The 19,585-nt window shown below is 43.9% G+C and overlaps 1 protein-coding gene across 2 annotated transcripts in view; it reads right to left on the reverse strand.

The window, feature by feature from the left end:
• KMT5A (lysine methyltransferase 5A) overlaps positions 1–19,585 on the reverse strand; it is a 40,225-nt gene that overhangs the window by 10,036 nt on the left and 10,604 nt on the right. Inside the window, exons 2-3 of one of the 2 annotated variants that reach the window (XM_067473247.1) lie at positions 14,225–14,433; positions 3,995–4,151 (exon numbers count right to left, since the gene is read on the reverse strand). In XM_067473247.1, coding sequence (XP_067329348.1) covers positions 3,995–4,151; positions 14,225–14,433 — 366 coding nt within the window. Of the gene's footprint in view, positions 1–3,994; positions 4,152–14,224; positions 14,641–19,585 lie in introns of those variants that run through there. The other variant, XM_060785537.2, reaches the window with a different exon arrangement.

Consider the following 19,585-nt stretch of genomic DNA (forward strand, 5'->3'; position numbering starts at 1 on the left):
ATTAATTTACTGTGTTTTTATATGTAATTACTGTATGTATTATTTATATGTAATGGCATTGAATTGTGCCGGATGTAAGCCACCCTGAGCGCCCCTCCCCCCCCCCCCCGGGTTGTTGATGAGAAGGGTGGGGTACAAATGTTTGAAATAAATAAATAAAAATAATAATGTATGTATGTGTGTCTGTGAATGTGTGTCTGTGAATGTGTGTGTGTGTGTGTGTGTGTGTGTATGGTTGTTCAGGCCTGCTGTAGTCAAATATCTCTGAATCCCAGTCTATCGAAAAGCTGAATAGACATGGAGGTAAGTCCATGTCACCCACAGCCTTTGCTGCTCTGATACAAGGGACAGAACCCATGCAACCCTAACCTTTTAAAAAAACATGTTTCCCCAAAAACAAGATGGTGTCTTATATTAATGTTTGCTCCCAATGATGTGCTAGGTCTTATTTTCAGGGGAGGCCTTATTTTTCTATGAAAAAGAATTCACATTTATTGTTGAACAAATAAAATGAACATTTATGATATACTGTACAGTAGTTGTCTGGTCACACTGGTTGCCTGATACACACAGGGCCATCAAAAATAAGGGCTGTAAAGTACCTGGCTCCACACACTATCTGGAGTCTGTAAAGATCTCCCACAGCAGTTCTTGGACCACTTGTACAGCAGGGAGGGTATTGCAGCTTCCGGCCACCAGGGGGAACTAGGTCTTACTTTTGGGGGAGGCCTTATATTTAGCAATTCAGCAAAACCTCTACTACAGTGTTTCTCAACCTGGTGGTCGGGACCCCTGGGGGGGGGGTCGCAAGGGGATGTCAGAGGGGTTGCCGAAGACCATCAGAAAACACAGTATTTTCTGTTGGTCATGGGGGTTCTGTGTGGGAAGTTTGGCTCAATTCTATTGGTGGGGTTCAGAATGCTCTTTGATTGTTAAGTGAACTATAAATCCCCGGAAATACAACTCCCAAATGTTAAGGTCTATATTCCCCAAACTCCAGCAGTGTTCACATTTGGGCTTATTGAGTATCTGTGCCAAGTTTGGGCCAGATCCGTCATTGTTTGAGTTCACAGTGCTCTTTGAATGTGGTGAACTACAACTCCAAAACTCAACGTCAATGCCCATCAAACCCTTTCAGCATTTTCTGTTGATCATGGGAGTTCTGTGTGCCAAGATTGGTTCAATTCAATCGTTAGTGGAGTTCAGAATGCTCTTTGATTGTAGGTAAACTATAAATCCCAGCAACTACAACTCCCAAATGACATAAGCACCCCCTCCCTGCATCCCACCAGTATTCAAATTTGGGTGTATCGGGTATTTGTGCCAAATTTGGTCCAGTGGAGGAAAACACACCCTGCATATCAGATATTTACATTACATTTCATAACAGTAGCAAAATTACAGTTATGAAGTAGCAACGCAAATAATTTTATGGTTGAGGGTCACCACAACATGAATAACTGTATTAAGGCGTCATGGCATTAGGAAGGTTGAGAACTACTGCTCTACTAGGTCTTATTTTCAGGGGATGTCATATTTTCGGGGAAACACGGTAAATCATTTTTCTTAATTATGCAATAAATAAATAGATGAAGAAACACTCCATACACTATCAACATAAACTCATCAAACACACTAAAACACAATAGACTTCAGACTTCTCGCTTCCCATCATCTTCCTTGTCTATTCATAGTTTTTTAACCACAGATACATACATTGATTCTGACATGAAATATTTACCCAAAGAAAACAACGTAGATTTTGTGGCATTCTCATCTTATATTCCACAAAATTCGTTTTAACTTCAGACTGTTAATCAATGAAAAGTTGAGGTACCATCCAATTTCCCAGTCTCCCATACAATAGGGGGGAAAGGACATGTGTCAATATATGAAATCTACCCAATGCTGTTTGTCTAACTATTGTTCTTCTTTTCATCACTCCTAGTATTTTATAGTAAAAGTTATGAGCAGCCAATCTGTTCAAACATGCTTGAATTAATTCAGCCTGTATCTATCTGTCGACCTCTTTTTCTCGTTCTCCACTTTTGTCTTTGCTCAAGTTCTTCTATACTACTGCTACAGTCATCATGAGATTTTAGTAGCAATTACTATTGTATAAAATCTATCTCCTTATTATGGGAATAACAACCCTTTCCCTCACAGCCCTATTCCAAGCAGTAGCCTGTTCACAGGTTAGAACTTCACTGAGTAGAGCTTGGGAAAATTACATTTTTTAAAATCATAACTATGCTGTTACTTCTGCAACGAACCACTGGCATAAGCTTTCTCCCTAGCAACACTTGTTTCAGACATCTATCACATAAAGACCAGTGGAGCCCATGGTGGATAAACCCTTATGCCGTCAGGATTGCTGACTGAAAGGTCGGCGATTCAAATCTGAGGAGCGGGGTGAGCTCCTGTCTATCAGCTCCAGCTTCTCACAGGGACGTGAGAGATGCCTCCCACAGGATGGTAAAACATCCAGGCGTCTCCTGGGCAACGTCCTTGCAGACGGCCAATTCTCTAACACCAGAAGCAACTTATAGTTTCTCAAGTTGCTCCTGACACTATATATATATAGATAGATATAGATATAGACCAATGTTGCTTTTGCAGTTATTCACACTGCACTTCTACTTTCACTTACAGGCTTTGGGGAAATCACTCTGCTGGGAAATACAGGCATTTCCTGGACTTTACCATCAGACAACAGGTAAAGAGACACATCTAACAGAATGGTCTGCCATATAGGTAATTCCTTACACAGATGAGATTAGATATTGAGGCAAAGCACTCCAACTCCGTTTTCTGCCTAACAGGATAGCTTTCAATTCCTGGCACTGGCTCCTTTCCCTTTAATGGAAGAAGTACTATTCAAGAACGGGTTTACCATTTAAATGACTGAATTACATGAATTAATATGTTAATTCTGTATCTGTGTTTGGTGAAAGTTTTTATATATATTTTTGTGTTTTTATTTATGTAATTTATTGTATATCATTTATGTTATATGCATTTGACTTGGTTGTACCTGGCATCGAGCAATCAGGAGAAGCGGGTAATAAATAAAATGTATTTATTTATTATTAATTGTTTAGACCAGTGTGACTCAGGCTGGATCTACACTACCAAATAATGCAGTTTCAGAATATGGCTTAACTGCATTGAACTGCATTATGTGAGTCTACATTGCCATGTAATCCAGTTCATTGCGGTTAATTTGCATTCCGCAACCGCATTATATGGCAGTGTCGATCCAGCCACAAAGTAGTCAGCCCTGGACAGATACTGGTCAATGAGCCACTGGCTGCTGGTTCTTAGGGCCCTTCCACACAACCCTATATCTCAGAATATCAAGGCAGAAAATCCCACAATATCTGCTTTAAATTGGGTTATCGGAGTTCACACTGCCATATATTCCAATTCAAAGCCGATAACGTGGGATTTTCTGCCTTGATATTCTGGGATACAGGGCTGTGTGGAAGGCCCTTGGAAAGGTTCCAGCAAAGGAAGACATGCCATATTTACTCAAAACTAATGCTCCCCTTTTTTGGCTACATTACCTTGCCAAAATTAGGGTGGGCATTAGATTTGTGTTTTTCATCGCTAGAAGCTTTGGTGTCTGTTTTTAACAAAGGAATTCTAAACAGGCACCAACTGTAATGACTGAATTACAAAGACTGCACTTTTTGCCACTACACATTACATTAGGCAGAAAATACTTTTTATGGGTTTCAGGGTTTTGAAAACTAGGTGCGCATTAGATTGGCTGGTGCATTAGACTTTGGAAAATACGGTAATTGTTGGCAATAGGGTATAAATATGGTGCCAGTCCCAGCACACTGGAAATAATTTCTCCACCTCCCACAATAGATCATACAATATTGGTGCATGTTTACTGCCCACTATTACCAATCTAGGTCATGTTCACACACAAAAGATTGAGTGGGCAGCCGCGCTGCTAATCCACAGGCCAGTGACTCTGTCTTACCGTCTCCTTTTCTGCGAGCGTCATTCATCATTTTGCCCTGGCATTTTGCTTCATGATGCCTCGCACAGTTTTCCTCTTGAAGTGGAGGTCGAGTCACAGGAGGTTTGTTAGGGCTCATGTAGGTATAGATTTTCGATTGACAGGCAAATAAGTTCTCCTAAAGCAAGGGACACAAAAGGTTCTGATATCTGGCTGCATGAGTTCATATGTCCCAAAACCCTTTCATTCTATGCAAGGGGAATTTGGCAGAGGCATCATGTTTCATGTGGGGCTTTCCACTATGGGCGAGACTTCAAATTATATGAACAAGTGGCAAGGATGGAAGCAGGAAAATGTGGCACCACAAAGTGTACGTGTGGGTACTTAATATTTTTTGTTGAATTTTTTGCTCCAAATACAAAAATAAGGAAATGAAAAGAAAAAAGAAGAAACAACTAGGATAGAGTCATAGACCACATACATAAAGTAATATAAACAGACCAAATCCCTAAAAGCTAGACTGATTTGAACCAGAAGCAAAATGTGTGTTTACATATATGTAAATCAGTAAAACCCTCCAACCATGAAACAAAGGATGGCGGCGATTGGTGTTTACAGTCTTTAAGTGTTTTTGCTGCAGTACAAGCTGAAAGATCCAGCCAGTTAAGTTCCAAGTCACAGGAATATAATTAAATGCGCATTAGCATCAACAATTTTCTCCAATGTTAACATGCTGCAAATGTGTTTAGCCAAGATAGGGAGAGCCCATGTGCCGGAGACAAACACATTTGCTCAGATGTAGATGCTCATGCAACTGATGGAGGATGACTCTGAAGTAACGAATGAGACCGAGAAGGAAAAAAGAGCCCTGCTGGGTCAGACCAAACAGCTAGTCTAGGGATCTGAGGTCTGCAAGTGGGAAGCCCGGAATCCCCCCAACGTCAACGTGACAGCAATCACAGAACCATACAAGGGCAGAGTTGGAAAGGACTCCGCGTGCACAAGCATCTTTGATAAACAGCCATCCAACCTTTTTCTTAAAAAAGACTCCAATGAATGTTCCTCTCCCGCTGTATTATCCAGGGCCATGGAGATTAACAAACAGTCCCCATTTTGAGTAGGTAGCCATCAGGAAAGGGGATGAAACCCATGGAAGATTTGCACTGCTGTGAATCCTTGTTCTCTTTCTCAGTCCCATGCGTTTGTCTGAGAGGAAGCCCACTGAACAGAGTGGGGTTGACTCCTGAGCAAAACGCTCACAGGATTGCCGTGCATTTTCTCTGGACCGGGTGGCAGCGGAGTGAATCTGATTAAAGCTGCGGAAATTAATCAGGCAAAATGAAGACGCTCACACTGCCGTAAGCAGACCAAGTGGGACAAAGAGATCAGCAGCTTGACATTTTTAAAGGGACAAACATCATACCCAGCTTTTGGAACGTGCACCATCAAAAGCAACGGGGCAAGGAATGGTCTGAAAGAAAGGATGTTTGCAGCCACCACTGTCTGCTTGGCAGGTTCTGAAGGGGTATGGCTTGAGCGCAATGGGAAAAGCGTGGCCCTGAGGCTGGGGAGGGAAGGGGGCTGCAAAGAACCCCCTGCAGAAATCATTAGGGCTGCACCAAGCATTGAGCTACAGCATCACCTTCGCTGGAAACTGGGGGGAAAGCGGAGAGTGCCGAAGAGTGCCAAGGCTCCCAGGCGCAGCAGCGCTCCCCATCCCATAGCCTCCTACACAAAGGATGAGGAGCAGCCCCATCTTCACTGCTTTGCGGAGGCACAATGCCTAACCTCCCCTGCACTCAAACAAGGCTCATTCCTCTTTTGAAATGAAATGAGGGTGGCATCCAAAACAAGAAGGGCAAGGAATCCAGACGGTGCTTGCAGCCTTCCCAATTGGTGGTCTCTGCTTTCCTTTCACACCCTTCCCAGCTTCACAGGGTTAGTACAAAGGGCTTTTTAAAAAGTTGTTTCTGGAGGGATCTTTACAATTGACTGGTCAGCCTAGGAAGTTTATGCCCTGCACACTCTGTATGTCTGGAAAACTAGGCTCTCGCAACCATTATAGGAATGGAACCTCTTTTTTTTTTTTTTTTGGTTATACATTACGTGCAATGTATAACCAAAGGAATATCTTGAAAGAGCCAGTGAGTTTCGAGTTGTAGTGGTTTAAATGTTAGACTAGGATTCGGGATCAACCAGGATTTGAACCAACCAGGGTTCAAATCCCTGCTTCAACACAGAAATCTACTGGGTGACTCTCAGGGGAAGGCAAGAGCAAACCTCTTCTGAACCAATCTGGCCAAAAAATGAGAGGATCCCATAAGAAAGCGCTAACTCTAAGGCTTCTTACAACAACACAAAACCATCTCCTTTGCTAGTGGGGAGGGAGTTAACGCAAAGGGACCATAACAATACTTGGAATGTTAAAAGGGCTAAATCAATACTAAGATTTCCATTGTATGGTTCATGATGATAGAATTAATGGTGTAATCAAAATCCGTCAACATGGGCACAAAGAGCAACCCTCGAGGATTTTGCCAACTGGAAAAGAGGCTGCCGTTACCCACCGTGGCCTTAGGAAAGAAATGGCTTCTGTAGAATTGCCGACGAACGTTAACCTTACATTTTGTGGAAGAACTGTAGCCCAGAGAGAAAAATGCACGCCTTTTGGCTCTTTGGACTCAGGGCTGAATCCAATTCAACAAACCGAGGGAAGAGGAGGCTTTCTTTCCCAGGTGGGTGAAGCCAAAAGCAAAAGCGTGGGATCAGAAATGCCATTTTAAAACTCCTTCTGCCAATAACTCTGCTTGGGAGGGGTGTTTCAATTTTTCCAGAACGGCTGGAAGGGAAATCATGGCTGAAAAAACCTAAAGGGAACAGATCCCATCTGATCTTTGCCACCAAGCAGGGTTAATCCTGGTTAGTCCTTGAATACTGACTATGTTTCAGAGGAAGAAACTGGAAAAAACATCTCCAATGAATATTTGTTGCCAGAGAAGGAACTATGAAATGCAAAGGGTTGCTATTAAGTTAGCAGGTCACTTGAAAGGACATGGATATACACATAGATGGGAAGGGAATGTGGGCATCTACGGCTCAGCTATAGGGCCGGCCATTTCCCACTCCTGCTTTACGGAAGAAGAGCTCATCCTCGCCTCTATTTCCAGGCTGGAGTAGAGAAAGGATTAATGCTTGCAACCCTAGAGTGTCAATGCAGGTCACTGCAGCAAATACTGAGCTTAGGAGGGACAATCCGGCTTCCAATATTCCTGTGTAATTTGGGGGAGGGTGTAAACCTAACTTGCTTATGAGGGAGAAAGCCCCACTGAATATCAGTAATAATAATACACTGGTCGACACACCTTTTGGTCCCTCAAATGTGAGCCCTATTTCTGGGCACATTTGTTCTGTTGATTCCAAAAATTGACCCGTTTTTCCCCATCAGCTCTAGTTTTTGAGATACGGAACATACAGCATCTACCTGTCACTCACAGATAATCGTGATAACCCTATCTAAGAAACTAGAGCTGATAGGGTCTATCTTAATGCCATTTTCTGAATCAGGGCCCCAAAGAACCCCAGGAACAGATTGAAAAATGCCAAGGAAAAAAATGTTTGTTTTGTTTCTCCTATTGAGCTGTGTTACCCGAGAACCTAAGAAGAAAACAGAAACTTGCGGAGAACAGCTGGGCAGTGATAAGATCTGAGCCAATTGGCCAGAGTAACACCAGGGATTAATCTAATCCTAACCTGAAAGGGAAGGGCTCATTGTAATTGCTATGTGATCTGGGTGGCAACTTGACACCTCCGCTCCTGTCCGCAGCGCCTCTGCAGCACTACTGACACAGCTCCCCAGCTGTCCCTTGAGAAGAAAGAAGAAGAGGCTGGGAGAAAAGGGTCAAGAAAGGAGATGCCGCTTGGGGGTGAGGGGACTACAGCTCCCAGCATCCTCCAGTCAGGATCCCTGCTCCGGCCTATGGCCAGTGGCTGACCTTATCCCCTCATCTGTCAAATGGGAAAGGAGGCAAGCTGGCTGAATGTATGGCCAGGAGGCACAGAAGGAGCAGAAGCTGAAACTTAAAGTACTTTGCTTGCTTTTTAAAGAGCTGTATAAATGCCAAAATGCCAAAAAACACAAGAGATGCACCTATGGACCTTTGGAGCCCATCAAATGAGAGAAACATGCTTTCTAGTGATGCTTTCTAGTACACAGTTTTTGGTGCTTTTTTGTTGGTTTTTTTTTTTTTGTCCAGCTTTTCAGGTTCATTCTTGCTGCTCAGCAGGCAGAAGAGCAAAACTAGGGCTGGGATTCAAACCCCTGCTGAAAAACAAGGCAATTTCCCCTCTATTAGTCCCTCGGACCCCAATGGCTCTTCACAGCTTCCAAAGTGCTAAGTGGCAGGGGTCAAGTGTCCAGTTCTGGGCACAGCAAGTCAAGGTGGTGATGGACAAGGCGGAAGGTGTTCCAAAAAGGGCAAACAAAAGGATCTGAGGCCTATTAGGAGTGGCTGAGGGAGCTGGGGGTGCGGTGCTTGGAGAAAAGAAGGGGGCATGAGAACAATGTTTGCATATTTAAAATGCTGTCCTGAGGAAGCGGGAGCAGGCCTTGTTTACTGCTAATCTGGAGACTCAGGCCCTTTCTACACTGCCATCTAAAATCCAGATGATCTGCTTTTTTGAACTGGATTATATGGCAGTATCAACTCAGAGAATCCGGTTCAAACCAGATCATGTGGATGATTATCTGCTTGGATAATCTGGATTTTATATGGCACTAGAAGGGGCTTGAGGACTCTTCCACATTCTCCATTATCCCAGGATCTGATCCCAAATTACCTGTTTATCCCAAGTTATCTGGCAGTGGGGACTCATATATTTCAGTTTAAAGCAGATAATTAGGGATTGGACCCTAGGATAAAACTCTAAAACTCTAAAATAAGGACAGTAAATAAAGAACAACACTCAGAAAACAAGGGAATTCCAGACAGGAAACAATCAGGGTCAGTTAACACCTCCCAACAAAGGATCCCCGAGCAGGAAACAGCCAGGCTTTGAAGCTGAAAGGCTATTCAGTGCTAATCAAGCTGGCCAATGGCAACATTCCCACTTGTCTCCATCAGACAAGAGTTCTTTCTCCCATCCTGGACATCATTCCATGGGTGCGTGCATACATACATATACATATACATATACATATATATATATATCTCTCACTTGCCTAGTTTCCAACAGACCTCACAACCTCTGAGGATACTTGCCATAGATGTGGGTGAAACATAATAATAATAATAATAATAATAATACTTTATTTATATACCGCTCCATCTCCCCGAGGGGACTCAAGTAATATCACAAAACATACAGAGTAAAAACAACATAACCATAAAATTAATAAACAAAATATAAGCATGAAAATTGTCGCCATAACACACATATAGTAAAAGTAATCCTGCCTGTTCAAGGCAATTAAAAATTTAAAAGGCCAGGCCAAGATTTGTGCAAGCCCAAAAATTCTAGGAGGCCCGGAAATTAAGTGCAATGCTATGGCAGACAACAATAATATTAGGTACAGGTCTGTGGCTGTTCATTCCGGGGCCTATTAGAGGAAAGAATCTGGGTAACCGGTAGGAAGAATAAAGTCGTATTAGACAATGTGTGGGGCTAAGTTAGAACTGGTCATTTTCAAAGGCTTGTTGAAACCACCAGGTCTTGAACCTCTTATGAAAGGAGGGGAGGGATGGGGCCTGTCTTATTTCCCTTGGAAGGGCGTTCCAGAGATGGGGGGCCACCACTGAGAAGTACCTCTCTCTCATCCCCACCAACTGCACTTGAGACGGTAGTGGGACCGAGAGGAGGGCCTCCCCAGAAGATCTTAGAGCTTGCACCGGTTCATAGAAGGAGATGCGATCACGGAGATAGGTGGGGCCCGAACCGTTTAGGGCTTTATAGGTCATGACCTGCACCTTGAATTTGGCTCGGCAACTTATCGGCAGCCAATGAAGCTGTTTCAATAGGAGCTGGAGTTGTATGCTCCAGTCTATAGTTTGCTCCAGTAAGGAGCCTGGCTGCCACCCGCTGTACCAGTTCAAACTTCCAGGCCGTCTTCAAGGGCAGCCCCACATCGAGCGCATTGCAACAGTCCAGTTTGGATGTAACCAAGGCATGGACCACCCTGGCCAAGTCAGACTTCACGAGGTATGGTCGCAGCTGGCGCACAAGACTGAGTTGTGCAAAGGCCCTCCTGGCCACCGCTGACACCTGAGCATCAAGCGACGGCGTTGAGTCCAGGAGGACCCCCAAGCTACGAACCTGCGCCTTCAGGGGGAGTGCAACCCCATGGAGCACAGGTTGCCACCCAATACCACGGTCGGCCCCGCAACTGACCAGGAGGACCTCTGTCTTGTCTGGATTAAGCTTCAATCTGTTAGCCCTCATCCAGTCCATCACAGCCATCAGACACTGGTTCAGGGTCTGGGAGGCTTCCTTGGAATTCGGTGGAAATGAGTAGTAAAGTTGGGTGTCATCTGAGTACAGATGGCACCCAACTCCAAAACTCAGGATAACCTCACCCAGCGGTTTCATGTAGACATTGAAAAGCATGGGGGATAGAATGGAACCTTGCGGACCCCACAGGTCAAAGGTCATGGGTCTGAGCAGGTATCCCCCAGCTTCACCAACATCAGGAGAGAATGCTTCTGGAACATGGCCAGACAGCCTGGAAAACTCACAGCAACCCAGCGATTCTGGCCATGAAAGCCTTGGACAACACAAATCTGACAAACGGTCTCAGCCCAAATTACCTGTCCGAACGCATCTCCCCCTATAAACCATCGCGGAGATTAAGATCCTCCGGGGAGGCCCTGCTTTCTGTCCCGCCATTGTCACAGGCGCGATTGGTGGGGACGAGAGACAGGGCCTTCTCGGTGATTGCTCCCCGGCTCTGGAACTCCCTTCCTGGTGAAATCAGGATGGCCCCCTCCCTCCTGTCCTTTAGAAGGATGGTAAAAACTTGGCTGTGGGACCAAGCTTTCGGGACAGGGCAATAAAGCGGCAATAGGAAAGATGACCAGGCCAATTAGATTTGACGGGGATAACTAGGACGTTTTTAAATGGTGTATTTTAATATTTTGATAAATGTTTTTTAATGTTTATGTATTGTATGTGAATTTGTGTCCCAGCATTGAATGTTTGCTGCGTATATGCTGTGCTCCGCCCTCAGTCCCCTTTGGGGTGAGAACAGCGGAATATAAATGTTTTAAATAAATAAATAAATAAATAAATAAATAAATGGTAGTGTGGACTAAGGCCCCTTCCACACATCTGAATAAAATCCCACATTATCTGCTTTGAACTGGATTATATGAGTTCGCACAGCTAGATAATCTGGGATAAACAGAAAACCTGGGATCAGTTGCTGAAATATAGGGCCTGTCTATATCCAAAGAATATCAAGGCAGGAAATCCCACATTATCTGTGTATGGACTCAGATAACCCAGTTCAAAGCAGATATTGTGGGATTTTCTGCCTTGATATTTTGGGATATAGGGCTGGGTGGAAGGGCTCCTACATAGCCATAAGACCCAGAATTTCAAGGCAGAAACCCCCACAATATCTGCTTTGAACTGGGGCTCCTTCCACACAGCTGAATAAAACCCCACATTATCTGCTTTGAACTGGGATATATGGCAGTGTGGACTCAGATAACTTAGGGCCCTTCCATACAGCCATATAACCCAGAATATCATGACAGAAAATCTCACAATATCTACTTTGAAGTGGGTTATCTGAGTCCACCCTGCCATATATTCCAGTTCAAAGCAGATAATGTGGGACTTTATTTAGCTGGGTGGAAGGGGCCCCAGTTCAAAGCAGATCTTGTGGGATTTCCTGCCTTGATATTCTGGGTTATATGGCTGTCTGGATGGGCCCTGGGTTATCTGAGTCTACCCTGCCATATATCCCAGTTCAAAGCAGATAACGTGGGGGGTTTAATTCAGCTGTGTGGAAGGGGCCTCAGATAACCTAATCCCAAGCAGATCTTGGGCCCTTCCACACAGCCGTATGCCTCTGAATATCAAGGCAGGAAATTGGGTTGTTGTAGGTTTTTCGGGCTGCATGGCAATGTTCTAGACCAGGGTTCCTCAAATTTTTAAACAGAGGGCCAGGTCACAGCCCCTCAAACTGTTGGAGGGCCGGATTATAATTTGAAAAAAGCATGAATGAATTCCTATGAACACTGCAAATGTCTTATTTGTAATGCAAAAAACACTTAAAAACAATACAATAATTAAAATGATGAACAATTTTAACAAATATAAATTTATAGTATTTCAAAGGGAAGTGTGGGCCTAATGAGATAGGATTGTTGTTTAGACGGTTTTATACTGTTTATACTGTTTTATATTGTTATTATTACATTATTGTTAATTGTATATTTATGTTTTGATGTGGGCGCCATGGGGTGCCGCTTTGTTAGCCGTCCTCTGCGGAGGTTGAGAAAGGACGGGATATAAAAGCCCTAAATAAATAATAATAAATATTGATCTACTCACATTTGCATGTTTTCGAACTGCTAGGTTGGAAGAAGCTGGGGTTAATAGCTAACATTTGAACCTGCGACCTTTCGGTCAACAAGTTCAGCAGCTCCGTGCTATAACCACCAGGGGCTCAAAGGGGGTGAGGGAGAGGGCCTTCTCGGTAGTGGCCCCTTGACTCTGGAACTCACTGCCCAAAGACATCAAACATGCCCCAACTTTGGCAGTCTTTAGGAGGAGCCTGAAAACGTGGTTGTTCCAGTGTGCCTTCCCAAAATAAGGAAATACTCTCAGCAATAGGTCCTCTAAATGCACTTTATCATTGATTTAGGATTGTTTGCTTGCCCCATCTCTTGCCAAAAATTCTATCCCAGTATTCTACCTTGTTCATGCCCAGCATTATTTTTTTATTTTTTATTCTCACATTCGGCCCAGCCATAGTATGAATGAATGGTTTATTGTACTAGCCATAGGCCATGACATCAGTAATACACTAACTTAATAAACACTTTCCAATATAAACCTTAAAATGTAACAAGAATTAAAACTAAAACAAGTTCTTTAAAATTATGAAAGCAGACACATGACAATGACAGTGTCTGCTTTGTGTCATTCCAAACCGTTTCCATTTCTGACCCCCAGTATGGATTTTGCTGCTTTGGCTCCGATCTTTGGCCCAGCCATAGGTTTTTAAATGCTTGTTGTTACTGTTTATTTTTTGTTTGTGAGATTTATTTTGATTGTTTTGTATTGATGTTTTGTTATTGCTTTTACGATGGTTCTTCTATGGGCTCGGCCTCATGTAAGCCGCACGGAGTCCCTTGGGGAGATGGTAGCGGGGTAGAAAGAAAGTTTTATTTAATTGTATATTTTATTTAATTGTATATTTATGTTTTGATGTGGGCGCCATGGGGTGCCGCTTTGTTAGCCGTCCGGAGTCCCTCTGCGGAGGTTGAGAAAGGACGGGATATAAAAGGTGATCTGTAAATATGTAGTCCTTATGAGGGAATATTGGGGTGGCCAAAGGCTATAGCTGAAAAGTAGTCCAAACTTTGTGCATATCTTAAACAAAGGGGGTGCAGCCTTAAATTCCAAGCATCAGCGTGCCTCTTAGGACTATTTCTATACACTCCTTTTTGCACATTGTTGTCCCACTGCTAAAAGCTAGGGATATAATTTATCAGGGAACCTATATAAGGGAATGCTTTTTAAAAAATAATAAAATACAATTGGCTACGCCAAAAAAAAAAAAGAAAGTTTGATTATGATGATGATTAGAAAGGGATTACGGTGGGATTACGGTGCCTTGATATTCTGGGCTCGAGGGCTGTGCGGAAGGAAGTCCGGAAGGCCTAGAGAAAGCACCCTCCAGCTGTCTGAGCCTCCAACTCCCAGAAGCCCTAACGAACTTGTTCAATTGCCAACTGGGAGTTGAAGGCCCAAAGAGTTTGAGGACGCCTGGCCTAGAGAGGCGGCGGAGCCTCCTTCTCTGGAGGCGGGTGGCCATCTGTCGGGAGGGTTTGGCTGGTGGCCTGGCGGGGGGGGGGGGGGTGGGACTCCAGGCGGCGGCCCCCTAGGGGTGGCTTCGGGGGAGGCCGGAATGGCTGAGGAGGGGGAGAAGGGAGGCGGACGGGAGAGCGCCCCCTGCCGGCCGGCCGCCCTCCTTCCGCAGCGCTTCTCCCTCCCCCTGGCCCCAAAGAAGGGAAGCCCACTTACCCCGTTGAGCCTGGGCTTGGCGGCCCCGCGGGAGGGCTTCTCGGCGGCGTCTGCGGCGGAGGGGGCGGCTGGGCCTGAGTCCGGCCCTGCCTGGCCCGCCTGCTCCTGGGCGCTGCCTTGGGGGCCCTTGGGCATCATCATCGCCGCCGCCGCCGTCCTCCTCTTCCTCCTCCTCCTCCTCCTGCCTTCTCCTCCTCCTCCTCCGGCTCCTGCGGGGAGAGAGAGGGGGGCGTCCAGGGCGATGCTGGGGGGCGCCGGGGGGAGGGCCGGGGCCGGAGGGGCCACGGGGGCCGGGGGCCTGGGGCGCGGAGGGGCCCTGCTCGCCTTCATGGCCGCCCTCGAGCCCCTGCCCACCCACTCTGCCCCACAGCCCTCGCCGCCTCGACGACCGACGACGCCGCCATTGTGACGTCGGCCACGCGATTGCCCAACCCCTCCCGCCCAGAGGGCTTCCTCGCCCTGGCCTCTCTCACACACTCAGCCCTCTCAGTCAGTCTCCTTCCAAAACGACAACACAGGCACACCAAGTCTGGCCATCTGTCGGGAGGGCTTGGATTGTGCCTATTATTATTATTAATAATAAAACAGTTCATATTATTAATCTATATCAATAAACATGTAATCTTCGTTTGTGGGATTAACAGAACTCAAAACCACTGGACAAATTGTCATCAAATTTGGGCCCAAGACACAACAACCCAATGTATGCCCTTCACTCCAAAAAAATGATTTTGTCATTTGGGAGTTGTAGTTGCTGGGATGTATAGTTCACCTACAATCAAAGAGGATTCTGAACTCCACCAACAATGAAAATGAACCAAACTTGGAACACAGAACTCCCATGACCAACAGAAAATACTGTAAGGGTTTGGTGGGCATTGACCTTGAGTTTGGGAGTTGTAGTTCACCTACATCCAGAGAGCGCTGTGGACTCAAACAATGATGGATCTGGACCACGCTTGGCATATTTGGGCATATTACATATGCCCAAACATGAAAACAGATGGAGTCTGGGAGAAATAGACCTTGACATTTGGGAGTTGTAGTTGCTGGGATTTATAGTTCACCTACAATCAAATAGCATGCTGAACCCTACCAACAATGGAATTGAACCAAGCTTGTCACACAGTTCTCCCATCACCAACAGAAAATACTGGCTGGGTTTGGTGGGCAGTGTCCTTTGGCTTGGGAGTTGTAGTTCACCTACACCCAGAGATCACTGTGGACTCAAACAATGATGGATCTGGACCCAAATATACACAAATACTCAATATGCCCAAATGTGAACACTGGTGGAGTTTGGGGAAAATGGAATCTTGACATTTGGGAGTTGTTGCTGGGATTTATAGTTCACCTACAATCAAGAGCAGCATTTCTCAACCTGGGGGTTGGGACCCCTACGGGGGGGTCATGAGGGGGTGTCAGGGGTCACCACAGAACATCAGAAAACAGTATTTTGTAGGTGAACTATAAATCCCAGAAACTACAACTCCCAAATATCAAAGTCTGTTTTCTCCAAAATCCACCAGTGTTCACATTTGGGCGTATTGAGTATTCAAGGCAAGTTTGGTCCAGATCCATCATTGTTGGAATCCACAGTGCTCTCTGGATGTAGGTGAAGTACAACTCCAAAACTCAAGGTCAATGCCCACCAGACCAAGTTCTGTGTGCCAAGTTTGGTTCAATTCCATTGTTGGTGTAGTTCAGAATGCTCTTTGATTGTAGCTGAACTAATAATCCCAGCAACTACAACTCCCAAATGACAAAATCAATCCAACCCTACCAGTAATCAAATGTGGGCGTATCGGGTATTTCTGCCAAATTTGTCCAGTGAATGACGATACATCCCGCTTCTCAGATATTTACATTATTTATTTATTTATTTATTTACGACATTCCTATGCCGCCCTTCTCACCCTGAAGGGGACTCAGAGTGGCTTATGAGATATATATATACATACAATATATTATATTATTAGCATAGTACAATATCAGTATTAAATATTACTATATTGTAATATTATTAGTAATATTACATGTAATATAAAATATATAATTATAATATCAGTAGCAAAACCACAGTTATGAAGTAGCAACGAAGATAAGTTTATGGTTGGGGGGTCACCACAACATGAGGAACTGTATTAAGGGGTCGAGGCATCAGGAAGGTTGAGAATCACTGATCAAGAGCATTCGGAACCCCACCAACGATGGAATTGGGCCAAACTTGGCACACAGTTCTCCCATGACCAACAGAAAATACTGGAAGGGTTTGATGGGCAGTGTCCTTTGGTTTTGGAGTTGTAGTTCACCTACACCCAGAGATCACTGTGGACTCAAACAATGATGGATCTGGACCCAAATATACACGAATACTCAATATGTTCAAATGTGAACACTGGTGGAGTTTGGGGAAAATGGAATCTTGACATTTGGGAGTTGTTGCTGGGATTTATAGTTCACCTACAATCAAGAGCAGCGTTTCTCAACCTGGGGGTTGGGACCCCTAGGGGGGTCATGAGGGGGTATCAGAGGGGTCACCACAGAACATCAGAAAACACAGTATTTTGTAGGTGAACTATAAATCCCAGCAACTACAACTCCCAAATATCAAAGTCTGTTTTCTCCAAAATCCACCAGTGTTCACATTTGGGCGTGTGAACACTGGTGGAGTTTGGGGAAAATGGAATCTTGACATTTGGGAGCTGTAATTGCTGTAATTTATAGTTCACCTACAATCACAGAGCATTCTGGACCCCACCAACTATAGAATTGGGCCAAACCTCCCACACAGAACCCCCATGTGGGCCACAGCAACGCGTGGCAGGGGCCAGCTAGTTCATAATAAAAGGATTGAAAAGAGAAAATAGTGAGCAATTAAAAGGAACAACAAGTAAAATATATAAAATACTAATTAAAGACATGGGGGGGGGGGGAGAGAAAAGACTACCATTAAGAGAATTATGGGAGGAGGGAGTAGCAACAATGAGAACTGAAAAAGAATGGGAAGAGATATGGAAAGCAAGACACTTACAAAACATGTCAATTAGAATAAAAGAAAACTATTGTAAACTAATTTGGAAATGGTATTTAACACCGAGAATGTTAAACATGAATAAGAACAATAATGAAAAATGTTGGCGAGGATGCCAAGAAATTGGAACCTACATGCATATGTGGTGGGACTGCAAATATATAAAAGAGTTTTGGGAATTGGTTATAACAGAAATAGAAAATATTATGGATATAAAAATTAGGAGGAATCCAGTAGAAATATTACTTTTAATTAATAAAGAGGATGGGAAAGATAAGGGGAAAAAATAATAGACATGTTATGAACAGCAGCTAGACTATTAATTGCAAAATATTGGAAGGGGGCAATGAAAATACAGATTAATGAATGGTATAAAGAAATCTGGAAAATGGCATTGAACGATAAGCTAACATCAAACTTAAAAGTAAAGAAGGGATTATGTAAAAAAATGACTTTGAAAGTATCTGGAGAAAATTTCTAGAAAAATCATTGGAAAACAAGTATGGGAATTTACCTCCAAATGAAGAACTGATGTTTTGGTGGGACTTTTGGAAGAGAGATGGCTATGGAGAAGGGGAGCACAGGGGTGAATGTAAATAAAAGAGTGCAAAATGTATAATATATGTCTATATAACTGTATTTTCTCTTCTCAAATGAAAATAAAAATAAATAAAATAGAAAACAAAACAAAATCATATGGAAGACTTTTCCCTCTCAAGTGCTTCTAAAGGACAAACAATGGCACTGTCCCACAAACAAGTATGGTTTTACAGTGGGGAACAAAGTATTTAGTCAGATATCAATTGTAATAATAATAATAATAATAATTTTAAAAAAAACTTTATTTGTACCCCACCACCATCTCCCCGAAGGGACTCAGGCCGGCTTACATGAGGCCAAGCCCATCAAATACAACAATACATCCACAAACAAGCAAGCAAATAAAACAATACAAATAATACAATTGCAATAACACAAAAAAGATTTAAAAACATTATGGCGGGCCAGATGTAGATTAACATTTTTAAAACCCTGGGAGTGTACAGAGTAGGGTATGTCTAGGTATGGGGTTTTAACAAGTGGTATGGGGAGGTCAATCCAATGGATAGATAAAGTGCTTTAGAGGACGTATAGGAGATTGGTCAGATCAGGCATTATTTCCTTCATTCAGGGAAGGCACACTGGAACAGCCACCTTTTCAAGCTCCTCCTAAAGACTGCCAAAGTGGGGGCTTGCCTGATATCTTTAGGTAGAGAGTTCCAGAGTTGGGGGGGCAACCATAGAGAAAGCCCTCCCCTCGTCCCCACCAATCGCGCCTGCAAAGGGGGCGGGAGCGAGAGCAGGGCCTCTCCAGATGATCGAAGAGATCGCGTGGGTTCATAAACCGAAATGTACAAGTTCTCCCACTTAAAAAGATGAGAGAAGCCTGTAATTGACATCATAGGTAGACCTCAACTATGAGAGACCAACATGAGAAAACACATCTAGAAAATCACATTGTCTGTTCTTTTTAAATGAATTTGTTTGCAAACTAGCCGTCCCCTGCCATGCGTTGCTGTGGCCCAGTCTGGTGATCTGAAAATTAAAGTAATGGGGAAGTGTTGGTTTCTAATATATGTAATTTCTTGATGCTTGTGGGTAAACAGTATTTGATTACGTTTTCTTGCCCTGGTGAGGGGAGTTGGACTGGATGGCTTTAAGTATTTTCTATTGGTCATAGGGGTTCTCTGTGGGAAGTTTGCCCCAATTCTATCGTTCGTGGGGTTCAGAAGGCTCTTTGATTGTAGGTGAACTATCAATCCCAGTAACTACAATTGTCAAGAACACAGATGGAGTTGACATTTGGGAGTTGTAGTTACTGGGATTTATAGTTCACCTACAACCCAAATGTCAAGGTCTATTTCCCCAAGCTCCATCTGTGTTCCTAGTTGGGCATATGGAATATTCGTGCCAAGTTTGGTCCAAATCCATCATTGTTTCAGTCCACAGTGCTCTCTGGAGGTAGGTGAACTACAACTCCAAAACTCAAGATCAATGCCCACCAAACCCTTTCAGTATTTTCTGTTGGTCATGGGACTTCTGTGTGGGAAGATTGGTTCAATTCCATCATTGGTGGAGTTCAGAATGCTCTTTGATTGTAGGTGAAGTATACATCACAGCAACTACAACTCCCAAATGAAAAACTAATTTTTTTTTAGTGATGGTCATTCCTTGGGTTAATAGGTGTCTTGTAGCCAAATTTGGCCGCAATTCGTCCAGTGGTTTTTGAGTTATGTTAATCCCACAAATGAACATTACATTTTTATTTATATGGACTAGCCGTCCCC

This window comes from Anolis sagrei, chromosome X, assembly GCF_037176765.1.
Source record: "Anolis sagrei isolate rAnoSag1 chromosome X, rAnoSag1.mat, whole genome shotgun sequence".
Taxonomy (NCBI): domain Eukaryota; kingdom Metazoa; phylum Chordata; class Lepidosauria; order Squamata; family Dactyloidae; genus Anolis; species Anolis sagrei.